The sequence below is a fragment of the Pelobates fuscus genome, chromosome 7, assembly GCF_036172605.1.
Source record: "Pelobates fuscus isolate aPelFus1 chromosome 7, aPelFus1.pri, whole genome shotgun sequence".
In the NCBI taxonomy this organism is placed as follows: domain Eukaryota; kingdom Metazoa; phylum Chordata; class Amphibia; order Anura; family Pelobatidae; genus Pelobates; species Pelobates fuscus.
The window spans coordinates 79680445-79703495 of NC_086323.1; the positions used below are offsets into that span (position 1 = coordinate 79680445).

Consider the following 23051-nt stretch of genomic DNA (forward strand, 5'->3'; position numbering starts at 1 on the left):
GTTAACAAATGGAGATTTGGTATCAGATATTACTGTAGGTGAAAGTTTAGGATCCAGTGATCATCAGTCAGTGTGGTTTAATATAAGAACAGTGACTGAGTCACACCACACAAAAACAAAAGTTTTAGACTTTAGAAAAACAGACTTTTCTAAAATTAGAATATGTGTAAAGGAGTAATTATCAGACTGGAGCAATTTAAATGGAGTCCAAAAGAAATGGGATTATTTAAAAGTTGCACTACTGAAGGCAACAGAAAATTGCATTAGGCTTGTCAGTAAAAGCAAAAAATTCAAGAAACCACTGTAGTACTCCGCAGATGTGGCCAAAATAGTAAAAAACAAAAAGTTAGCATTTAGTAATTATAAAAAACCCAGAGTGAGGAAGACAGAATGACCTATAAGATTAGGCAGAAAGAGGCTAAGCAAGTTATAAGAGCTTCCAAATCACACACAGAAGAGAAAATAGCACAGTCAGTAAAAAAGGGGGACAAAACTTTTTTTAGATACATAAATGATAAAAGAAAAGTAAAACAAGGATTAGTTAGATTAAAAACAAAAGAAGGAAGGTATGTAGATGAGGATAAAGGTCTAGCTGACTGCCTCAATGAATATTTTTGTTCGGTATTTACAGATGAAAATGAAGGAAAGGGACCTCAGTTAAGAAAAAGGATAAATGAGTCATTTATTATACGTGAGTTTACAGAGGAAGAGGTTCTATTTCAACTGTCAAAAGTAAAGACAAATAAGTCAATGGGACCTGATGGAATACACCCAAATCTATTAAAAGAGCTTAGTGGTGTACTAGCAAAACCATTAACAGATTTATTTAACCAATCATTGATAACAGGAGTAGTCCCAGAAGATTGGAAGTTAGCGAATGTTGTGCCCATTCACAAGAAAGGTAATAGGGAGGAGTCGGGCAACTATAGGCCAGTAAGCCTTACTTCAGTAGTGGGGAAAGTGATGGAAACCATGTTAAAGGATAGGATTGTTGAACATCTAAAAACACATGGATTTCAAGATCAGAGACAACATGGGTTTACTTCAGGGAGATCATGCCAAACTAATCTTATTGATTTTTTTTGATTGGGTAACTAAAATTATAGATCAGGGTGGTGCAGTAGACATTGCTTACCTAGATTTCAGTAAGGCTTTTGACACTGTTGCACATAGAAGGCTTATCAATAAACTACAATCTTTGAGTTTGGATTCCAATATTGTTGAATTGGCAAGGCAGTGGCTGAGGGACAGGCAACAGAGGGTTGTAGTCAATGGAATATATTCGAAGCTTGGGCTTGTCACCAGTGGGGTACCTCAGGGATCTGTACTTGGACCCATTCTCTTTAATATTTTTATTAGTGATATTGCAGAAGGTCTTGATGGTAAGGTGTGTCTTTTTGCGGATGATACTAAGATATGTAACAGGGTTGATGTTCCAGGAGGGATAAGCAAAATGGAAAATGATTTAGGTAAACTAGAAAAATGGTCAGAGTTGTGGCAGCTGACATTTAATGTGGATAAGTGCAAGATAATGCATCTTGGACGTAAAAACCCAAGGGCAGAGTACAGAATATTTGATAGAGTCCTAACCTCAACATCTGAGGAAAGGGATTTAGGGGTGATTATTTCTGATGACTTAAAGGTAGGCAGACAATGTAATAGAGCAGCAGGAAATGCTAGCAGAATGCTTGGTTGCATAGGGAGAGGTATTAGCAGTAGAAAGAGGGAAGTGCTCATGCCATTGTACAGAACACTGGGGAGACCTCACTTGGAGTACTGTACACAGTACTGGAGACCCTATCTTCAGAAGGATATTGATACCTTAGAGAGAGTTCAAAGAAGGGCTACTAAACTGGTTCATGGATTGCAGGATAAAACTTACCAGGAAAGGTTAAAGGATCTTAACATGTATAGCTTGGAGGAAAGACGAGACAGGGGGGATATGATAGAAACATTTAAATACATAAAGGGAATCAACACAGTAAAGGAGGAGACTATATTTAAAAGAAGAAAAACGACCACAACAAGAGGACATAGTCTTAAATTAGAGGGACAAAGGTTTAAAAATAATATCAGGAAGTATTACTTTACTGAGAGGGTAGTGGATGCATGGAATAGCCTTCCAGCTGAAGTGGTAGAGGTTAACACAGTAAAGGAGTTTAAGCATGCGTGGGATAGGCATAAGGCTATCCTAACTATAAGATAAGGCCAGGGACTAATGAAAGTATTTAGAAAACTGGGCAGACTAGATGGGCCGAATGGTTCTTATCTGCCGTCACATTCTATGTTTCTATGTTTCTACACTGGTCTAAGAATTGTGTTGTCAAACAATCCTGGAGATTTCCTACAATTCTAAGCTGTAGGAGATTGTGCGTTGAACTTTCACTAATTCAGCTAGTTTTTGACTGTGCAGAACATTTGTGCTTTTTACTAGCAAACTGTGGATTTTATGCAAGAAATACAAGGAAAGTAAAAGGATGAAATCACAGTTGCACTTTTTTATATTTAATTTACTATAGCAAAACCGACTCTTATAAGAGGTAGAAAAGCTTGCCAACAATGCACCTGTGTTCAAATACTGACCTCTAGTGGTCAAATATTGAAATGCTGTAAAAGTCCTTTATATCAATCCAGGATTTAGGGATTACCTAGTTGTGTCTAAGAGAAAGAAAGAAAGCTTTAGACACAACAGGGTAATTCTGGACTGGTCGGGGGTACTTGGGGACTGGGTTGGGAACCCCTGCTTTTTATATTATTTTATAACACTTCGATAACAGCTAACCTAGTTTGATTTGCATTTTTATATTGCTTTTGTTGTTTTTCTACCTTACCGATTTATGATTTTTTATATTATTTAATAGAATGCATTTCCATTAATTTTTATAAGGAAAAATCTGGAAATATTACCTTTCATTTACACTTTTTATTTTTAAACGTATCCTATTGGTTAGTGGTGTGCCCCCAGCATTCTTTTAACAAGAATGTTGGTTAATGTCCAACATATTGACTTAGAACCCCAGTCTTTAACTGTAAAATGAGTTTTGGGCTTATTTTCACATTTTTATATAATAAAATTAATTGTAAAAATCGCCTTCATTAGAACTCTTCTCATTGTTAGAGGGTTTGCCATTGCACTTGAAATAGCAGTGATGCTACAATAAATAATTTATTGGGATCTGTCACTTGGGGCCTTGTTGTATATTGTGTACCTGCTCCAATCAATGGGGACCCACAGCCTACATTTACACAGTTTTTCACTTGCGTTAACCCCAGCCATTCTAACAACTAACAATATCCGTTGGTTTCACGAGTTTTTTTTGTTTTGTTTTTTTTACTTTCTGAAGCTAAACCTCCATGTAAATATACTATGTTTAAATCCATTTTACCCGCAGCAGGTATGAGAAATATGAAGCACACAAACCAGAGAAAATACTTTCAAATCATGGGAGGCTGTCCTTCCTCATTCAAGAGAAAACAGTGGACCTTGATTTTCCTGACCGTATGTAACAAATTACCTCCAAAAATATATCCAACATTGTCTATGCTCTTACTCTGAGCCATGAGCTGATTATATTTTAGGTGATTACTAACGTCACAATGGAAAGTTTTGCACCCGTTCACTTAGTAGGTGAGTTAAAGGAACACTATAGGATCAGGAACACAAACATGTATTCCTGACCCTATAGTGTTTAACCCACCATTAAGGTGGCTTGCTTTAGCTCCCCTATAAAAGTTTAAAACTCGCCTTATTTCCAGCGCCGCACAGGTCCAACGGCGCTGTCTCCACCACCTTTTGGGACATCATCAAAATGGCCACTTTTTAGCCAAATCCATATTGACTAAAATCGTCACGGGGGCAGGGCCAAATGCCGTTTTTGCCAATCAGGATCTTCTCATAGAGATGCATTGAATCAATGTATCTATATGAGGAAAATTCAGCGTCTCCATGCAGAGCATAATGACGCTGAACGTCAGGGCTGCTTTTTCGGCAGCACTGACCCTGGAAGCTCCTCCAGTGGCAATCTAAGGAGTGGCCACTTGGAAGTGTCCCTAGAGGCAATGAAAACAAGGCAGCGTTTGCATTAAAAAAGCCGGAATGGAACTATTATACTCACCAGAACAACTACATTAAGCTGTAGTTGTTCTGGTGACTATAGTGTCCCTTTAAGACAATAAGTTGAACAGGCTAGCAGGAGAGATGTCAATGGTGAAAGGTTCGTTGACAGCTGGAATTAGTAGGAAGTAAAACTTTTGTAATGTGTCACATTGGCTTTTTTAAAACAATCCTCTTTGTCAGATAGACATTGACACTTTTCAGCACCTGTCTTAACCTAAGATATACAGGTCAATTACCTTTTTTATAATGATCTTCAAATATGTTTGCTTGATTAAATATGTAAACAGCAAGTTTTTAATTTTCTTTATTTTACTGTTTAATGATCTAGGTAAAGGAATGAAGGATTCCTGTAGTTCTGATTGGTTGATGTCATCATTTTCCAGTGTGTCAGAGCAAAGTAGCCCGAGACTGAGAAAAGAAAATAATTTAAGTAAAGGCAAGTGGAATTTAGTTTGTTACAAATATGTTCCTGGTGTAAATATGATAAAAATTTAGAACACCTTGTAGAATATCTGTTGAACCTGCAGCCGCTGATCAGGAATCCCAAGAAACAAACAGAGCCTGGACTGTCTCTGGGATATCATGGCTCCCAAGTGTCCCTATTTAGGAGGAACAGTCCCTATTATTGTCTCAAGTCCCTCTGTCCCTTTTTCTATCCTAATGTCCCTCTTTTCTAGGAGTTCAGAATGCTGTGTTTGTATTATTCTGTGGAGCTCTTTATACACTCAAAGAGTAACGTGTCTTTAAACTACAATAAATGTGTTTAGAAATCAGCCTGTGTAAATAAGATTAATTGTTCTGAAGCTAAGTGCATTTTAGTTGCATAAATTGTTAATGCATCACCTAAAATTTCTCAGAACTACCCTGCCCATGGACACACCTCTAAAATTAAAGTGTCCTTCTTTGTCCATTTAAAATATTGGGCGGTATGGGATCCACAACTATTGAAAACCATAGGAAAAAACAACCAAAACAAAATATAGATATAGGATGATGATATAGAACATGCAAATCTGTATTTTTTGGGGGGTGATTTCACTATATTCGAGTAACTAATAAGGGGCTGCATTCATCGGACTGCAGTAGGGGTGATGATGTCTACAAAATGGAGAGAAAAAGAAACATGTAACAATGATGTAAACAGAATATCAGAAACAAACAACCTTTTGATAATTACATGGAATGGTGGGCACATTCTGCTTGAATAACTAAGAATTTACTCGCTGTACTCTTATTGAACACTGAGAATGTTCATTTTGTCTCATTTCACTAATGCAGGGCAGAACTACAAGTCCAACAGATATAAGTATTTACAGCTTGAAGACTACAATGATCCAGTCAGTCCCTGCGCTTTCGGGAGACATTCTTTCACTACTTGTAAGTATATGAGAATTCTTCATACATCCTTGAAATATGTGTTGTACTTCCAGAGCGGCGCTTCTATCCACGGTACAATCTGTACTTGGCTACTGCATGTGATTATGTAGTTTACCATGTAGAAGAAAGCACTTTCTGATTTACTTCAGTCTATCTGGAGTGGACCTTGTGAGTGACACGCTAATATCCTCTCACCAACCTGCTTATTAACACCTTCAGGATCACAACCAGGACTTTAAAGAGTGGGTGTTTATTCACTAAAAAGTGAATTGTAAAGGATTGAAATCTGAATGGCAACAATATATTCTCCAGCTCAATTACAGCGTGGCTATTTATGCAAACTTTTGAAATCGGTACAATTCAGTATTTAGTGAATAAATCCCTTTATGGCAATTTCTCATTTAGCGTCCGGTCAGGAGCTCCCTGGATCCCTCCATATGCTACATTAGCTTTAGTAACGAGCAAGGGACTGGGCCACAGCCACCAGGAACACCGCTTGAAAATAGTTTAATAGAGAGCCAGGGGCCATGCCAGAGCATCCTACCCACAACAGGGGACAAAAATACAACAGTATCAGAATTGATCTCACAAAGATCCAAATTGTGGCAAGTCCAAATCCAGGTGGCAAAATTAAGGCAAATAAAGCTGTTCTAGAAACATTCACCAACTCAGCTATAGCTAGAGCTTTGTTATTTTAGCGTTTATGTTGCAGTTTCTATTTTTAATTTGAAATTTAGAGGTTCTACATTGAGAGTGCAGTTATTATTCTATGTATCTATCTAGAGTTTCTCATAAATATAGTCTGTTTAGGGAAAAAAAATCTTCTGCATAGATGCACAATTGATGACATCTCATTCCACATGTGATTGAAAGTCTGTGGAGGATCCAGCATTTTCACAGGATGTTCCAAACACCCAGTTTAGTAGCAGCTGCTTGTGACTTTATCTGTGTGTAAATAAAAGATGAGATGGTGAGGATGACAAAACTGAATAAGCAGAGCTCCTTGTGCTTAAATCTCCCTTACCCTTTATACCTAAATGCCACCATGCAAACAGGCATATCACCAGGGGGAGATCCTTGAAAAAGGATGCAGAGAAAGAGCTACTTTAATAACTATTTGAGTCAGAGGGTTTGGTAGAGTAATTGGAATTGCAAAAGCAGATTGATATAATGTTCTTTCCACAGCCTTGCCAAAACCATCCTCGGAGACAGACAGCACAAGGAACTTCTCTTCTGGATTTCGTAGTAGACTGAAGAACCCTGATACAAATACAAAGGGTAATATTTTTGCAGCTTATGTAAATATACTTTAAATCTGGCATCTCACACTCTGGCCCAGCAGATGTGTCTGAACTACAGTGCCCATGAGTCTTTGGCCACCTATTGCATTCAAAGAAACTTGGATTTGTAGACCATCAAAATTGGGTCAGCCAGAGTGTAAGAACACTGCTTTAAAGGGACACTCTAAGCACTATAACCACCAGTTGATGCTCGTAGCCAATGTATAATGTCTTAACTTGGTTTGAATTTGATATAATGCATAAATATGAACTTCCGTTTTATCAGATTAGCTGAGAGCAGAAGTATTGTGGGGGCCAGACAGAAACAGGGAAGTGTCAATGTGCTTGTAAATAGTTTTACTGTCTATTGTTGGATTGCTCTAGGGAACTCTTTAATTTTCATTTGTTTAGTTGCTTTAAAGCAATACTGTCACTTGTAGGGTTAAGGTGAAAACATGCAGTTATGACTGTCAAAAAAGGAAACTAATCATGTTTGACGCCAATGTGACAATCCACAGGTCACATAGGTTCAAACCATACCGTGGGTCTGACACCAGCTGAACGTAAATGTCAATTTATAACATAGGACTATCACCACATGGTACAAGAGTGTTATGGTGTTTGAGTGACTAATTAAGTATTACAGGTATGCCTGATTAAAAACTGTACAAAGGATAGACTATGATGTAAAGCTAGATTGTCCTTCTCTTCATTTTGCGTCAGCTCGATTCCAGTACATTGCACATAGATATATGGTTTGAATTAGTGGCTATGGCACACTCTCTCTATAACCTTAAGCTTGTTTCTACATTGGCACATCCTGTTTTAATTCCTCTAGCATTCAACCCTTTGGGTTTCACAATATACCCAGGGCACCAATTTGATTATTTTGTTTTTTAATTCAACCACCACCTCTATTTTATTTATTTTTTCATTCAACTTTATCGAAAGACATTACTAAAGGTCACAGAAAGGAATTGATTGCAATTGCTTCCCATAATGCACAGTCTCTCTGGGGTCTTGAGAGATCCTTTTATAGCCAGATTCCTGGAATCTGGTCCTGATTATTATTATTATTATTATTATTGCCATTTCGAGATTCCATAGCGCTTTACAATATTATGAGAGGGGGGATTTAACTATAAATACGACAATTACAAGAAAACTTACAGGAACAATAGGTTAAATAGAGTATCCTGCTCAAACAAGCTTACAGTCTATAGGAGGTGGGGTGTAAAACACAATAGGACAGGAAATAGCAATCAAATAAGGTGGGAATGAAGCAAAGCTGGAGGAGAGAGTAAAGTGCTGCCCTTTAGGAGAGAGCAAGAGACAGGTAAGTGAGGTAGAGGTTACTCTGGGAGGCCATAAGCTTTCCTAAAGAGATGGGTTTTAAGCCACTTCTTAAAAGATTGAAGACTAGGGGAGAGTCTAATGGCGATTTGTGTACAAGAAGGAAAGTGGCGTACCATTGTTCAGCTGACCAGGAGTGTCCCAGGTCTCTCTCCAAGAATTTGAAAAAGGGAAACCAATGCTTGGCCCATGAGGCATTCAACAAGCTGTATAATAATGAAATTGTATGTAATGGAGGTGGTGGTTGGTTAGAAATAGTTTTGTAGGTGCAAGTTTTGCTATGCTCTTCAGGAACCTCACCAGTTGGTGTTATTGGAAGTAGATCCTGTGACCGATGTGGTACGAGATCTTTCAAGGATAGGAAGTCACCATTAAAATTAACACCTATATTTTAAGTGCAAACAGAGGCGGCTCTAGACTTCATGAGGCCTTAGGCGAAACTCAAACATGCAATACATGCACACTGTCACATATACACATTGATGCACAGTTTACCTGTGTATGTGCCTGAGAGTGTGTCTGACAGAGAGTATCCTTGTGTGTGTGAATGTATGTCTCTGTGAGCATATTTGCATTTTTGTCTGGGACTCTATGTGTATGGGGTAGCTGCTTGAAGTGTGTTGTGTGTATGGGGGATCTGCCTGTAGCTTTTGTGCATTTTGTTTATGGCAAAGCTATGTTTCTTGACTGTGTGTGTATGATGAAAGTCTTCAGCTGGTGACTGTGACAAGCTGAGTAAAGGGGTACCAGTGGAAGGGAGAGTGTGACAGGGCGAATGGGGTAAATGGACAGGGTGGGGGGTTGTTAGAGAGAATGAGGGACAGGGAGTATGACATGGTTTGATGAGGGAGTGTGACAGGGCGAGTGGAGGTAAGTGTGTCAGGGCAATTGTGGCATGCTAGGAGGGACGAGTGTGACAGAATTAAGGGGGGGTTAATGTGACAGGGTGAGTGTGGCAAAGTGTGGGCAGGTGAGTTTGGAGGGGGTGAAATTAACAGGATTAGGAGTGGTTAATGTGAGTGTGGATGCATGAAGAGGCTGACAGTGTGGGGGGGTGATGACAGTGTAGGGAGGGGTGACAGTGGGAGAGGATGCCAACAGTGTGTCTGGGGAGGATGTGTGCGTATGGGGGGTGATACTGTGTGTGTGAGAGGTTGATGGTGTGAGGGAGGGAGATGGTGCTGAGAGGGAGGAGGGTGATGGTGAGAGGAAGGGGGGGTTGATGCTGAGGGAGGGGCAGTGGCAAACATACCAGGATCGCAGGGGTCGCGGCTGCGACTGGGCCCGGCCCACCAGGGGGCCCGGCCGACCTGCGACCCAGGTATGTATGTCACTGGGCCAGCCTCCTCTCCTGGTGGGCCCAGGAGCCGGCCACCTCAGGGCCCCCCGAGGCTGGCCCTGTCACCCGGCTGGCGGCTCCGGTATCAGTTCGCGGTGCGCGAGGGAGCTGAAGAGGAAGCACTCAGCCAGGGAGAGTGCTCCCTCATGCGCCCGCAGGACCAGCCAGCCGGGTGAGACCACTGGACCCCAGGGAATCCCCTCAGCTCTCCCACAGGTAAGGAGGCTGGGGGGATTAAATTTAAAACAAAAAACATGTGTGTGTGTATGTTAGTGTGTGTGAGTGTATGTTAGTGTGTGTGTGAGTGTATGTTAGTGTGTGTGTGAGTGTATGTTAGTGTGTGAGTGTATGTTAGTGTGTGTGTGAGTGTGTTAGTGTGTGTGAGTGTATGTTAGTGTGTGTGTGTGAGTGTGTTAGTGTGTGTGTGAGTGTATGTTAGTGTGTTAGTGTGTGTGTGAGTGTGTTAGTGTGTGTGAGTGTATGTTAGTGTGTGTGTGTGAGTGTGTTAGTGTGTGTGTGAGTGTATGTTAGTGTGTTAGTGTGTGTGTGTTAGTGTGTGTGAGTGTATGTTAGTGTGTGTGTGTGAGTGTGTTAGTGTGTGTGTGAGTGTATGTTAGTGTGTTAGTGTGTGTGTGAGTGTGTTAGTGTGTGTGAGTGTATGTTAGTGTGTGTGTGTGAGTGTGTTAGTGTGTGTGTGAGTGTATGTTAGTGTGTTAGTGTGTGTGTGAGTGTATGTTAGTGTGTGTGTGAGTGTGTGTGAGTGTATGTTAGTGTGTGTGTGTGTGAGCATGTGTGTTAGTGTTAGTGTGTGTGTGTGTGTTAGTGTTAGAGTGTGTAAGTGTGTGTGTAAGAGTGTGTGTGTGTTAGAGTGTGTGTGAGTATGTTTGTGTGAGTATGTTTGTGTGCGTCTGTTAGTGAGGGTGTGTCTGTCAGTGAGTGTGTATGTATGTCTGTCACTGAGTGTGTGTCTGTCAGTACGTACTTTTTACGTACTTATGTGCGTCCATGATTTATTTTGTTTTTTGTTATCATTCACCCATGATTTCTTTTTTTCCTCCTAGGAAAAGCAGCACACAATTAGCCAATATGTTTAAGTGCAATATGTATGTCTAACACGACCGTCTGTTCTTATTAGTCATCGTTCTAGTGTGTTATGTTTTAGGTAAAGGCAGTTTGAAAATAGAGCATACACAACATCATTCAAAGAAAACAAATTGCACATTTCTATTAATGTAATAGAAAATTATTAATGAGAGAAGAGACGCCACACTCGCACAAAAACATTATCAATACTCTTGTAGTTGGCTAAGGCCTGATATCAAAAAGCTATTTTTTTGTGTTTTTTTTTTTACACAGGATTATACCTTCAGAAATCATCATGGGCTTCCAGCATTCCTGTATATCCACAGAACAAAGAAAATATTGCAGACAAGTTGCATCTTACAAAGTACAAACGAAGCATCCATAACCAACATGTGAATAGGTAACCTATTCTAGTTCGCTTGTTTCCATTACCATTCATTGATGGAATTAGGAGGCAATTTAAATCAAAGGAACACTCTAAGCCTCTAAAGTACTTTGAAGGTTAAGAGCATGCCCTTTTATGTCATTTTTCTTTCTTGAAGTCAGAACACTCTTGTTGACACCACCTTACTGTCAACCAGACAACTGGGCGGTTTTTCTTCTTCACTCGACTGAGCACTCTTTCAAAGCAGAAGGGCTCCTCATAGAAGTGCATCGGTTTCTATGTTTCTTCATAAACAGATTTTTGAGCAATATGCCCTGTGTGCCAATGCTTCTCTGTGAGAAGCATTGGATTTGCCAGGAGATTACAACTAGTGATGCTCTTCTAGGAGTGCAGTGAGAAAATAGTATACTCAAAAGGCTGGAGTCGGGCTCTTTGGGCTCTTTGGGCTCTTTTCTCTCACATTTTTTTCTCACTTTAAGCTATCTATCACCATGTGCAGGCAACCAACATTCTAAGTATGGTTCTGCACATGGAGGCACTTTAATTAATTTTTCTTATACCTCCTTTTGCTGTTGGGTCACTATTTTATATTGGAGTCTATAGAGGGAGTTCCTCTGGGTGTTATGGGGTAACCTTTGCAAGCATGCTGAACTCATCTCCTGTTTAGCTATGGTAACCATATATAGGTTAGCACTATAGTGCAATAGCAAGTAGTTATAGGTGTAGTTGCATGCTATCCCCTATGCCTGAGTTTGGGCTTTTTTTGATCTAACCAACTATCCACAGCCGTAGCAATATGGGCTCTGTATGTACTGGCGACAACTAATAGCCTTTCGGCATTCACCTGTATGACAGACCCCTTAGTGACCTTTCTCGGATACCTGGGTCAGCTATCTGACATTTACCTATGGTTTACACTCTAATCCACTGGACTTGACCATGCCAATCGCCGATTAAAGTCAGTATCCAGGTGTGATTTTTTGAGTGAATAGGATATTAGGTATCTTTGGTAATATATGGAGGTAAGCCATTAGGGCTTGTTGTCACTGTGTTTTGGCTTAATCTACTTATCTTATCCAGATTACACGGTATCCACATTATACAGCTATCAATTTATTGATTTATTTATTAATTTATTTATCCATTTGTCTATCTATTTATTTATCTATTTATCTATCGATTTTTTCTCCAGGACTATACTCAGCTAGTCTGGATCACTCCAGCCTTTTGAGTATTATCATTTTTTTCTTTTGACTTAAAGGGGTTAAGCCCCAGGACACTCCTGGAGTGTCCACTAAGGTGCTCTTCCACTAGGGAGGAGGTGCCAAATTTTTTTGACCCATCACCACAAGTGGAATTTCTCTAGTTATTAGTATTGTCATTTGATTACAGGTAAGCAACTTTTTTATTTTTTGAGAAATGGGGAAGGGGTGCACCAAATCTGAAATAGAAAAATAATACTGAAAGGGATGGGGGTAATACAGTGAGGGGGGAATACTGGGAGGGAGGGGGTGATAGTGTGAGGAAGGGGGGCTAATACTGTGAGGGGGATACTGGGAGGAAGGGGTGACAAAGTGAGGGAGGGGGTGATAGTGAGGGGGGATACTGGGAGGGAGATTGTGATGGTGTGAGGGAGAGGCAGTGGCGTACACACAACCAATGGGGCCCCGGTGCGAAAACTGATCCGTGGCTTACTCTGCGCGGGCGTGGGCCGCAACACATGGTGGCGGGCACCTGGTCGCAAGGGTCGCAGGGCTGCGACCCCTTCGACCGCGGTATGTACGCCAGTGCATGCAGATACACATACACTTAAAGGACTACTACAGACACCCAGATCACATCAGCTCAATTAAGTGGTCTGGGTGCCAGGTTCCTCTAGTTTTTTATTTTTTACATTTTTTTATTTTTCTTGTGCGCACACATATAACATTCGCTTGTGAGGTACCCCAAAGGCAATCCTCTAGCGTTCCACATTTATATATTACATAGGGGTATATGAGAGACAAGCACATTTTTGTTATTATTTAGTCGTACATGAAAATTAACAGGCGCTTTTGCGAGTGAGTCATTACATGCAGGCCATTATAGTTAAATTAGGCTGAGTATGCCACTGGAGCCGGCTTTGTGTGAAAGAGTATAAGTCATGCTACCATAAAAGGAACATATTATAAGAAACAAAGCAAGAGAGTGCATCTATTGAAAACATAAGCTAAGCAGGCCTATGTAGGTAATGTCAATGATGATTAATACATTTAAACGTCTAGGCACACATTCGTAGGTGCATGTATAAATCGTGAGCTATGGTCACATTGATGCTTATTAAAGTAAAACAATTCACTCCTGTCAGGCTATATATTCATGTCTAAATGCTGAACTATGCAAGTGCAAGTAGGGAAGAAAAGATGATACAGACATGGTGAAAGCTAAACATTTTCTATTGTTATTGTCCAGTTTTATATTTACTAGTCATCGGCTGTGGGAGTTTGCGGTTGGCATCCAATAATCCGGCTGTCTTTTGCTATGAGGTTCTTCACCCGATTCCCTGTCTGGGCCCTGCTCGGGGTTGGTTGTGGGATTTATCTGGGGCAGCCCTGCTGCATTCTGAGCGTGTGGTATGTCTCCATCTCCAGCCCTAATCTGAGTCTGTGATAGTTGTAGTAAGGCAGTGGTCCCCCCATTTGGTGCTCTTATAGTTCCCAGCCGGCATGGAGTCTGGGGGTATGGTGGCTAGAGTCCCCTGGCTTTTATTAAGCCTGTCGTGGGCTTGTCATCTCTGGCAGGGGTTGGGAAGCCGGTGGTGGCCGGAATGCTCTGTCAGGGCAGTTTGGTAAGGAGAACCCCCCTCGCGCCCCTTCACTTTTGAGCAGAGGCCTTGGGCTGAGTTGTGTCTTGTGGTCTGTAGGTCTCCGTCGAGGTTTCTTTTGCTTGGGAGGGGTAGTGATCACCTTGGGGGAAGGGGGGGTGTAAGCGGGTAGACCTGGGGTTTGTCGCCTTTTAGTTGGGTGACTCACCGCTGGTGGTCTGTTGCCGACCCGTTGAGGCCTGCTTCGGATTTCCCGCCTTCTCCTCCCAGCCTTCCAGGCTTTAGTTTGGCCCCCTCCTGGAGCCGCGGGTTGTAGCTTGGTGACCTGTGGGGTTGTTGCTGCTTGTGTCTCTGCTGGAGCTTTGCCCAGAAAGCAGCTAGCAGGCGGTCCAGCCGCTCCGAGAGTGGTGGCAGTGAGGATCTTTGTTCTGGCTGGCACGTGACGTCCGCCATGATGTGGCACACCAGACCGGCAGTGTCGGTGAGTCGATTGTGTTGCCGTGCACCTGAGGCTTGAGCCGGGATATCCCTCTCCGGCAGGGGGGTGGTGAGAGTGTGTCGGGGAGACGTCCAAGTAGTTTGGCAACAGCCAGCAGAGGGATCGGCCGCCTCCCCTGTGCCGTCTGAGTAGGCCGCTCGTAGGCCTCAGGTTGATCCCTGGTACGTCGTCGCTGTGGTTTGCCGCGGCCTTGTGTGCACTTCCTCTGTGGTAAGCCCTCTGTTCGGGGGCTGAAAGGTAGGCAGTTTTAGGGCTTAATGTCGCTATTTAGGCTTATTTCAGGCTTTTGTGTGATGAACTCCACCAGTATGTGTCCGTTCGGCTAGGCTGCTAGGCTCCACCCCCCAGGTTCCTCTAGTTTTAACCCTGTAGCTGAAAACATAGCAGTTTCAGAGAAACTGCTATGTTTTACTGAGGGTTAATCCATCAATGAGACAGCCACTAGAGGAGCTTCCGCGATTCTCACTGTGAAAATCACAGTGAGAAGATGCTGAACGTCCATAGGAAAGCATTTCCTATGGGCGGTTTGAATGCGCGCGCTGCTCTTGCCGTGCATGCGCATTCGGAGCTGAGAGGCGGATCAGGGCGGAGGGATCCAGCGCTGGAGAAAGGTAAGTGCTGAAGACACACACACACTCTCACGAACAGATGCATACACACTAGCTAACAGACACACACTGTCACGAACAGACGCATACACACTAGCTAACAGACACACACTCAGTGACAGACATACATACACACTCACTGACAGACAGACACATACACACTTACTTACAAAACACACACTCACTAACAGACACCAAACAGACTCACTAACATATGCACACAAACTAACACACTCTTTAACACACACACTGACACAAAAACTAACACTAACACACACACACTCTAACACACACACACGTTTTTTTTTTTTTTTTATTTAATCCCCCAGCCTCCCTACCTTTGGGAGAGCTGAGGGGATTCCCTGGGGTCCAGTGGTGTTGCTGGGCGGCTGGTCAGCGGGCAGGCTGGCGGGCGCGCGAGGGAGCTGAATATGACGTCACCCAGTTATCTAGCCACCACTATTTGGCCCTCGTCAAAGTCACGCAGATCTTTTCCTGCTTCCAACACATAAAATTTAAGTACTGACTGTTCGGGTGCTGCCAAATATATCCCACCACTTGACAGGTTTCAATGTTGTGACTAGATTTGAGCGGACAACTGGATGTTCGGGTTCGGCGGGTTCGGTCGAACTTCTAAAAAAGTCCGGGTTTGGGATCGAATTTGACCCCGAACCCCATTGAAGTCAATGGGGACCCGAACTTTTGGGCACAAAAATGGCTCTAAAAAAGTCCTGGAAAGGGCTAGAGGGCTGCAAAAGGAAGTAAAATGGGGGTAAGAGTAGGACAAGTGCCCTGCAAACAAATGTGGATAGGGAAATCACTTAAAATAACATTAAATACATAAAAATAAAAAAAATACAGCTGAGCCATAAAATAGCACTAGATGGAATCTTTGATTTTAGCTTTGGAAGAACATAAAGCAAAATCTAAAGCATGGCTGTCAGGAGGATCACCAGAATCATTTGAGAGAGAGTTGGAGTGCAGGGTATTCTCTTTCATTGTTCAAACTGAGCTCAACTCCTGATGCATGGAGAAAAGGCCTTCAACAAGCCTCTGCTATTGTGTACATAGTTTATACTAAGTGACCCATAGGTTGAGGAGGCGGTGACCGTGGCGGTGTAGGTGGAAGCGGCGGCGGTGGAGGAGGAGGAGGAGGAGGTAGCCAACACTGTTTTTTATTTATTTCATTTTTTTTAATTGGGGTAGCCCCAAAATATTGGGACATATAAAAAAAATAAACATTTGCGGCCTGCGGGGCATTTCTTGCAGTCCAATAACGCCATCAGGTTTTTAAAACTGTCCGTCTCCACCAGTCGGAATGGCAGCATTTCAAAGGCCAGGAATTTTGAAATGCTGGCATTCAGGGCCAGGGATAGCGGGTGGGTAGGGGGCTACTTCCTCTTTGTCTCCAGTGTTTGGGAGATGGACAGCTGACCGCTTCCATGGGACAGTGTGGAGATGCTTGGGGACGGTGGCGGACGTGGTGGCGTTGATTCCACATCCTCTGTTTGCGGGTTGGCAGGTGCCACTGTCACTCCAGAGGTGGAGGAAGAGGCCGAGACAGCAGCAGAAGAGGAAGCAGGAGGAGCATGAGACCTTTCTTGGTTTTGAGGTGCTTACTCCACTGCAGCTCGTGCTTTGCATGTAGATGCCTGGTCATGCAGGTTGTGCTCAGGTTTAGCATGTTTATGCCTCGCTTCAGGCTCTGATTGCACAGCCTGCAAAACAGCAAGTGTCTTGTCGTCAGCACATTGTCCGAAGAACTGCCACGCCAGGGAATTTCTTGGAGCTGGCTTTGGTGTGCTCGGTCCCTGGGTGCGGTGGGCAGTAGCAGGCGTACTGTCTAGGGGAGGGCCGCTCCGCTTTTGCACCCTGCTCTAGGAGGAAGAGGTGGATGTGGAGTAGGAGGTAGAGGAGGCGGTGAACGTGGCGGTGTAGGTGGAAGCGGCGATGGAGGTAACCAACACTGTTTTTTATTTGTTTGTTTGTTTTTTATTAGGACATATAAAAAAAAAAAAACATTTGCGGCCTGCGGTGCATTTCTTGCAGTCCAATAATGCCATCAGGTTTTTAAAACTGTCCGTCTCCACTAGACGGAATGACAGCATTTCAAAGGCCAGGAATTTTGAAATGCTGGCATTCAGGGCCAGGGATCGCGGGTGGGTAGGGGGGTACTTCCTCTTTCTCTCCAGTGTTTGGGAGATGGACAGCTGAACGCTTCTATGGGACAGTGTGGAGATGCTGGACAATTGTGTACCTGGCCTATGCTGGTGCAGGAACCCACCCTCCGAGCCACTTGTGAATGACTGGCCTGATAACCGTGGAAATTACCCCTCTTCCTCCTCCTCTTCCTCCTGTGCCACACCCTCTTCCATCATCGCCCAAAGCGTTTTTACAAGGAGACATAGAAGCGGGATAGTAAGGCTAAGAACGGTGTCAGCGGCACTGGCCATGTTGGTGGAGTTCTCGAAACAGCGCAACATGGCACACAGGTCTCGCATGGAGGCCCACTCATTGGTGGTGAAGTGGTGCTGTGGTGCAGAGCGACTGACCCGTACGTGCTGCAGCTGAAACTCCGCTATCGCCTGCTGCTGCTCGCACAGTCTCTCCAGCATGTGCAAGGTGGAGTTCCACCTTGTGGGCACGTCTCATATGAGGCGGTGAGCGGGAAGGCCGAAGTTACGCTGCAGCGCAGACAGGCGAGCAGCAGCAGCAGGTTGAGAACGCCAAAAGCGCGCACAGACGGCCCGCACTTTCTGCAGCAGCTCTGATATATCTGGGTATACACCGTGGCGGTGTAGGTGGAAGCGGCGGCGGTGGAGGAGGAGGTAGCCAACACTGTTTTTATTAGGTTTTTTTTATTGGGGTAGCCCCCCAAATATTGGGACATATAAAAAAAAATAAAAAATGAATAAGTGCACTTGAGTATAACAATGGCTGGGTGAGGCCGGTATAAATGTCTATTCTGCACAAGGTACAGACAAGTCTGGTGAGATCCATGCCCAGGGCTGCCATCAGAAATTGTGGGGCCCCTGATAAAGCACAAGGTCTGCCCCCCCCCCCCCCCCCTCTGCCCCCTCCCGGGCCTGCCCACGCCCTACCTAGTCCGCTGACAATGATGCGGGACTGAATGTGGTGTGTATAGTGGAAGTGAATTAGAATGTGTGTAATGGATGTAGTGTTTGTGTGTATTAGATACTGTTTGTGCAGTGAATGCAGAGTGTGTGTTTGTGTAGCGGATGCAGTGTGTATAGTGAACGCAAAGTGTGTTTGAGTAGTGCATGTAGTGTGTGTACAGTGATGTAGTGTGTGTTTGTGTAGTGGATGTGATGTTTGTATGTACTAGATGAAATGTGTTTAGTGGATGCAGTGTCTGTAGTGGATGCAGTGTGTGTATTAGACGCAGTGTCTGTGTATAGTGAATGCAGAGTGTTTCCATTTGTGGTGGATGTAGTGTGTGTACTGTGAATACAGGATGTTTGTGTAGTGGATGCTGTGTGTACAGTTAATGCAGAGTGTGTGTCAGTATAGTGAATCCAGAGTGTGTGTTAGTGTGTAATGAATGCAGAGTGTGTGTTAGTGTGTAGTGAATGCAGAGTGTGTCAATGTAATGAATGTAGTGTGTGTGTTAGTGCAGTGAATGCAGAGTGTGTGAAAATGTGTAGTGAATGCAGAGTGTGTGTTAATGTGTAGTGAATGCAGTGTGTGTTAATGTGTAGTGAATGCAGAGTGTGTGTTAATGTGTAGTGAATGCAGAGAGTGTGTTAGTGTGTAGCGGATGCAGAGTGTGTGTTAGTGTGTAGCGGATGCAGTGTGTTAATGTGTAGTGAATGCAGAGGGTGTGTTAGTGTGTAGCGGATGCAGAGTGTGTGTTAGTGTAGTGAATGCAGTGTTTAATGTGTAGTGAATGCAGAGGGTGTGTTAGTGTGTAGTGTATGCAGAGTGCATGTTGTATTAGTGTATGCAGTGTGTGTGTTGTATTAGTGTATGCAGTGTGTGTGTGTGTGGTGTGTTAGTGTATGCAGTGTGTGTTGTGTCAGTGTATGCAGAGTGTGTGTTGTTAGTATATGCAGTGTGTGTTGTGTCAGTGTATGCAGAGTGTGTGTGTTGTGTCAGTGTATGCAGAGTGTGTGTGTTGTGTCAGTGTATGCAGAGTGTGTGTTGTGTCAGTGTATGCAGAGTGTGTGTTGTGTCAGTGTATGCAGAGTGTGTGTTGTGTCAGTGTATGCAGAGTGTGTGTTGTGTTAGTGTATGCAGTGTGTGTGTTGTGTTAGTGTATGCAGTGTGTGTGTGGTGTTAGTGTATGCAGTGTGTGTGTGGTGTTAGTGTATGCAGTGTGTGTGTGGTGTTAGTGTATGCAGTGTGTGTGTGGTGTTAGTGTATGCAGTGTGTGTTGTGTTGGTGTATGCAGAGTGTGTGTTGTGTTAGTGTATGCTGTGTGTGTGTTGTGTTAGTGTATGTAATATGTGTGTTGTGTCAGTGTATGTAATATGTGTGTTGTGTTAGTGTATGTAGTGTGTGTGTGTGTTGTGTTAGTGTATGTAGTGTGTGTGTGTGTTGTGTTAGTGTATGTAGTGTGTGTGTGTGTGTGTGTTGTGTTAGTGTATGTAGTGTGTGTGTGTGTGTGTTGTGTTAGTGTATATAGTGTGTGTGTTGTGTCAGTGTATGTAGTGTGTGTGTTGTGTCAGTGTATGCAGTGTGTGTGTTGTGTCAGTGTATGTAGTGTGTGTGTTGTGTCAGTGTATGTAGTGTGTGTGTGTGTTGTGTTAGTGTATGCTGTGTGTGTGTTGTGTCAGTGTATGTAATATGTGTGTTGTGTGTGTGTATGTAGTGTGTGTGTGTGTGTGTTGTGTTAGTGTATATAGTGTGTGTGTTGTGTCAGTGTATGTAGTGTGTGTGTTGTGTCAGTGTATGCAGTGTGTGTGTTGTGTCAGTGTATGTAGTGTGTGTGTTGTGTCAGTGTATGTAGTGTGTGTGTTGTGTCAGTGTATGTAGTGTGTGTGTGTGTTGTGTCAGTGTATGTAGTGTGTGTGTTGTGTCAGTGTGTCAGTGTATGTAGTGTGTGTGTGTTGTGTTAGTGTATATAGTGTGTGTGTTGTGTTAGTGTATATAGTGTGTGTGTGTGTTGTGTCAGTGTATGCAGAGTGTGTGTTGTCTCAGTGTATGCAGAGTGTGTGTTGTGTCAGTGTATGCAGTGTGTGTGTTGTGTCAGTGTATGTGTGTAAATGTGCAATCTGGGGTGAGGGGGAGGGGGGGCATTTTAACATAAAAAAAATACATTTAATTAAATTGTTTCTCCCCCCTCCCTGCTTACCTGTGTCTAGGGAGGGGGGAGATTCCATCCCTGGTGGTCCGGTGGCATGGTGGGGCCCCCCGGGTTCCCGGTTACCGCAGAGGGGGCCCAGGCAGCACACTGCCTCTTCTCTTCGCTCTCCTCTAATAACTCTCGCGAGACCCGCGGAGCGTTGCCATGGCAACCGGGTCTCGCGAGAGTTATTAGAGGAGAGCGAAGAGAAGAGGCAGTGTGCTGCCTGGGCCCCCTCTGCGGTAACCGGGAAGCCGGGGGGCCCGCGGCTGCACACATAGATAGCGATATTCGCTATCTATGTGTGCAGGGAGGGAAAGTGGGGCCCAGGACTGCCAGAGCAGTCCGGGCCCCCCAGGGCCGCCGGGCCCGTGACAACCGTCATGGTTGTCACCCCCTGATGGCGGCCCTGTCCATGCCTGGTTCATTTTAATAAACGTGAGCTTGCATTTTAATAAACGTTGGCCGTGGACAGGCGGCTGCGCTTGTCTGTGGTAACCTTGTGCCGATCACACATCTCCATGATGGCGACAACCCATTCGGATGTCTGCCCTATCAACTTTTGATGCAATTTTCGCGCCTACCATGGTGACCACGGGTAATGGGGAATCAGGGTTCGATTCCAAAGAGGGAGCCTGAGAAATGGCTACCACATGCAAGGAAGGCAGCAGGCGCACAAATTACCCACTCCCGACGTGGGGAGGTAGTGACGACATAACAATACACTACTCTTTCGAGGCCCTGTAATTGTAATGAGTCCACTTTAAATCCGTTAACTTGTATCAATTGGAGGGCAAGTCTGGTGCAGAGCGACTGACCCGTGCGTGCTTCAGCTGAAACTCTACTATCGTCTGCTGCTGCTCCCTGAAACTGCACCAGGGTCCTGGTATGTGGCCGCACAATCGCTGGTGCTCAACACCAGGGGGCATGCGGTTACCCTGCACCAGACCCTGCTAATCCATTCCACACTGTGACTCCTAACTTCAACATCAGGCATACTGGGTACCAGTCGTCTGACCGCCGCCCAGACAGTGTCTGGGTCCCGGTCACCAGACTGCCCTCCTGAATGTGAAACTGCAAAAGGCTCGTTAAATCTGTTATGCTTCCTTTTATCGCTCCATCTGTTACTTGGATAACTGTGGGAATACTAAAGATAATACATGCCGACGAGTGCTGGGGGACGGCTGCACCGCTTTTGCACCCTGCTCCCTCTTATGCTGGGCTGGTGCCTCTGTCCGACCAGCGCCTCTTCCTCCAAACTGCACATGTCACTCGCATGACCTTCATTTCACGTTGTTTTGGTGTTTGGTTTTTAACTTTGGAGTTGTGTCTTTACACAATATAGAAATGTATATTAATGCTTCTGTATATGAAGCTACCACAATAACACTTATTTTCCACTTTTTAAAAAAGTCTTTAGACTTTCTTGAGAAGCGGTAACTAACCAGTGTTGCACACATACACCAGATATGAAGTGCAGGCACCAAATTGACTTTTTAGCACCTAAATAATTTGAATGTTTAAAAATGCGCTGTAAGCACAGTATTTGATGGTTCTTTTTGACTCAGACAGAGGCGGCTCTAGACTTTATGAGGCCTTAGGCGAAACGCAAACATGAGGCCCCACTTAGAAAAAAGTGTCACATATACACATTGATGCACTGTCTACCTGTGTATGTGCCCGAGAGTGTGTCTGACAGAGAGTATCCTTTTGTGTGTGAATGTATGTCTCTGTGAGCATATTTGTATTTTTGTCTGGGACCCTATGTGTATGGGGTAGCTGCTTGAAGTGTGTGTGGGGGGGGGGTGATGGTGAGAGGGGGGGTGATGGTGAGAGGGGGGGGTGATGGTGAGAGGGTGAGAGGTAGTGTGATGGTGAGAGGGAGAGTGATGGTGAGAGGGAGCGGAGGTGATGGTGAGAGGGAGCGGAGGTGATGGTGAGAGGAAGCGTGGGTGATGGTGAGAGGGAGTGTGATGGTGAGAGGGAGCGGAGGTGATGGTGAGAGGGAGCGGAGGTGATGGTGAGAGGGAGCGGAGGTGATGGTGAGAGGAAGCGGGGGTGATGGTGAGAGGAAGCGGGGGGTAATGTGAGAGGGAGCGGGGGGTAATGTGAGAGGGAGCGGGGGGTAATGTGAGAGGGAGCGGGGGGTAATGTGAGAGTGAGAGGGGGTAATGTGAGAGTGAGGGGGGGTAATGTGAGAGTGAGGGGGGTAATGTGAGAGTAAGGGGGTAATGTGAGAGTGAGAGGGGTAATGTGAGGCTGAGGGTGGTGACGGAGGGTGATGCTGAGGGTGGTGGGGGGTGATGCTGAGGGTGGTAGGGGGGTGATGCTGAGGGTGGTGAGGGGGTTGATGCTGAGGATGGTGGGGGGGTGAGGCTGAGGGTGGTGGGGGGTGAGGCTGTGGGTGGTGGGGGATGATGGGGGTGGTGAGGCTGAGGGTGGTGGGGGTGAGGCTGAGGGTAGTGGGGGGTGATGGGGGATGGTGAGGCTGAGGGTGGTGGGGGGTGAGGGTGGTGGGAGGTGAGGCTGAGGGTGGTGGGAGGTGAGGGTGAGGCTGAGGGTGAAGGGGGGTAAGGCTGAGGGTGGTGATGGTGATTGTGAGGGTGAAGGGGGGTGATGCTGAGGGTGGTGGGGGGTGATGCTGAGGTTGGTGGGGGGAGTGAGGCTGAGGGTGGTGGGGGTGGTGAGGCTGGGGGTGGTGGGGGGTGCTGAGGGTGGTGATGCTGAGGGTAATGAGGCTGAAGGTGGTGGGGGGTGAAGCTGAGGGGGGTGGGGTGAGACTGAAGGGGGTGATGCTGAGGCTGAGGGTGGTGGGGGGTGATGGTGAGGGGGGTGGGGGGTGTGGCTGAGGGGGGTGGGGAGTGAGGCTGAGGGGGGTAATGTGAGAGTGAGAGGGGGGTGA

At 44.7% G+C, this 23051-nt stretch overlaps 1 protein-coding gene across 1 annotated transcript in view; it reads left to right on the forward strand.

Annotated features, from left to right (window-relative positions):
• Positions 1-23051, forward strand: part of LOC134569161 (uncharacterized) — a 32358-nt gene that overhangs the window by 5209 nt on the left and 4098 nt on the right. Inside the window, exons 3-7 of the mRNA XM_063428071.1 lie at positions 3393-3499; positions 4446-4553; positions 5396-5494; positions 6680-6772; positions 10823-10949. Coding sequence (XP_063284141.1) covers positions 3393-3499; positions 4446-4553; positions 5396-5494; positions 6680-6772; positions 10823-10949 — 534 coding nt within the window. The remainder of the gene's footprint in view (positions 1-3392; positions 3500-4445; positions 4554-5395; positions 5495-6679; positions 6773-10822; positions 10950-23051) is intronic.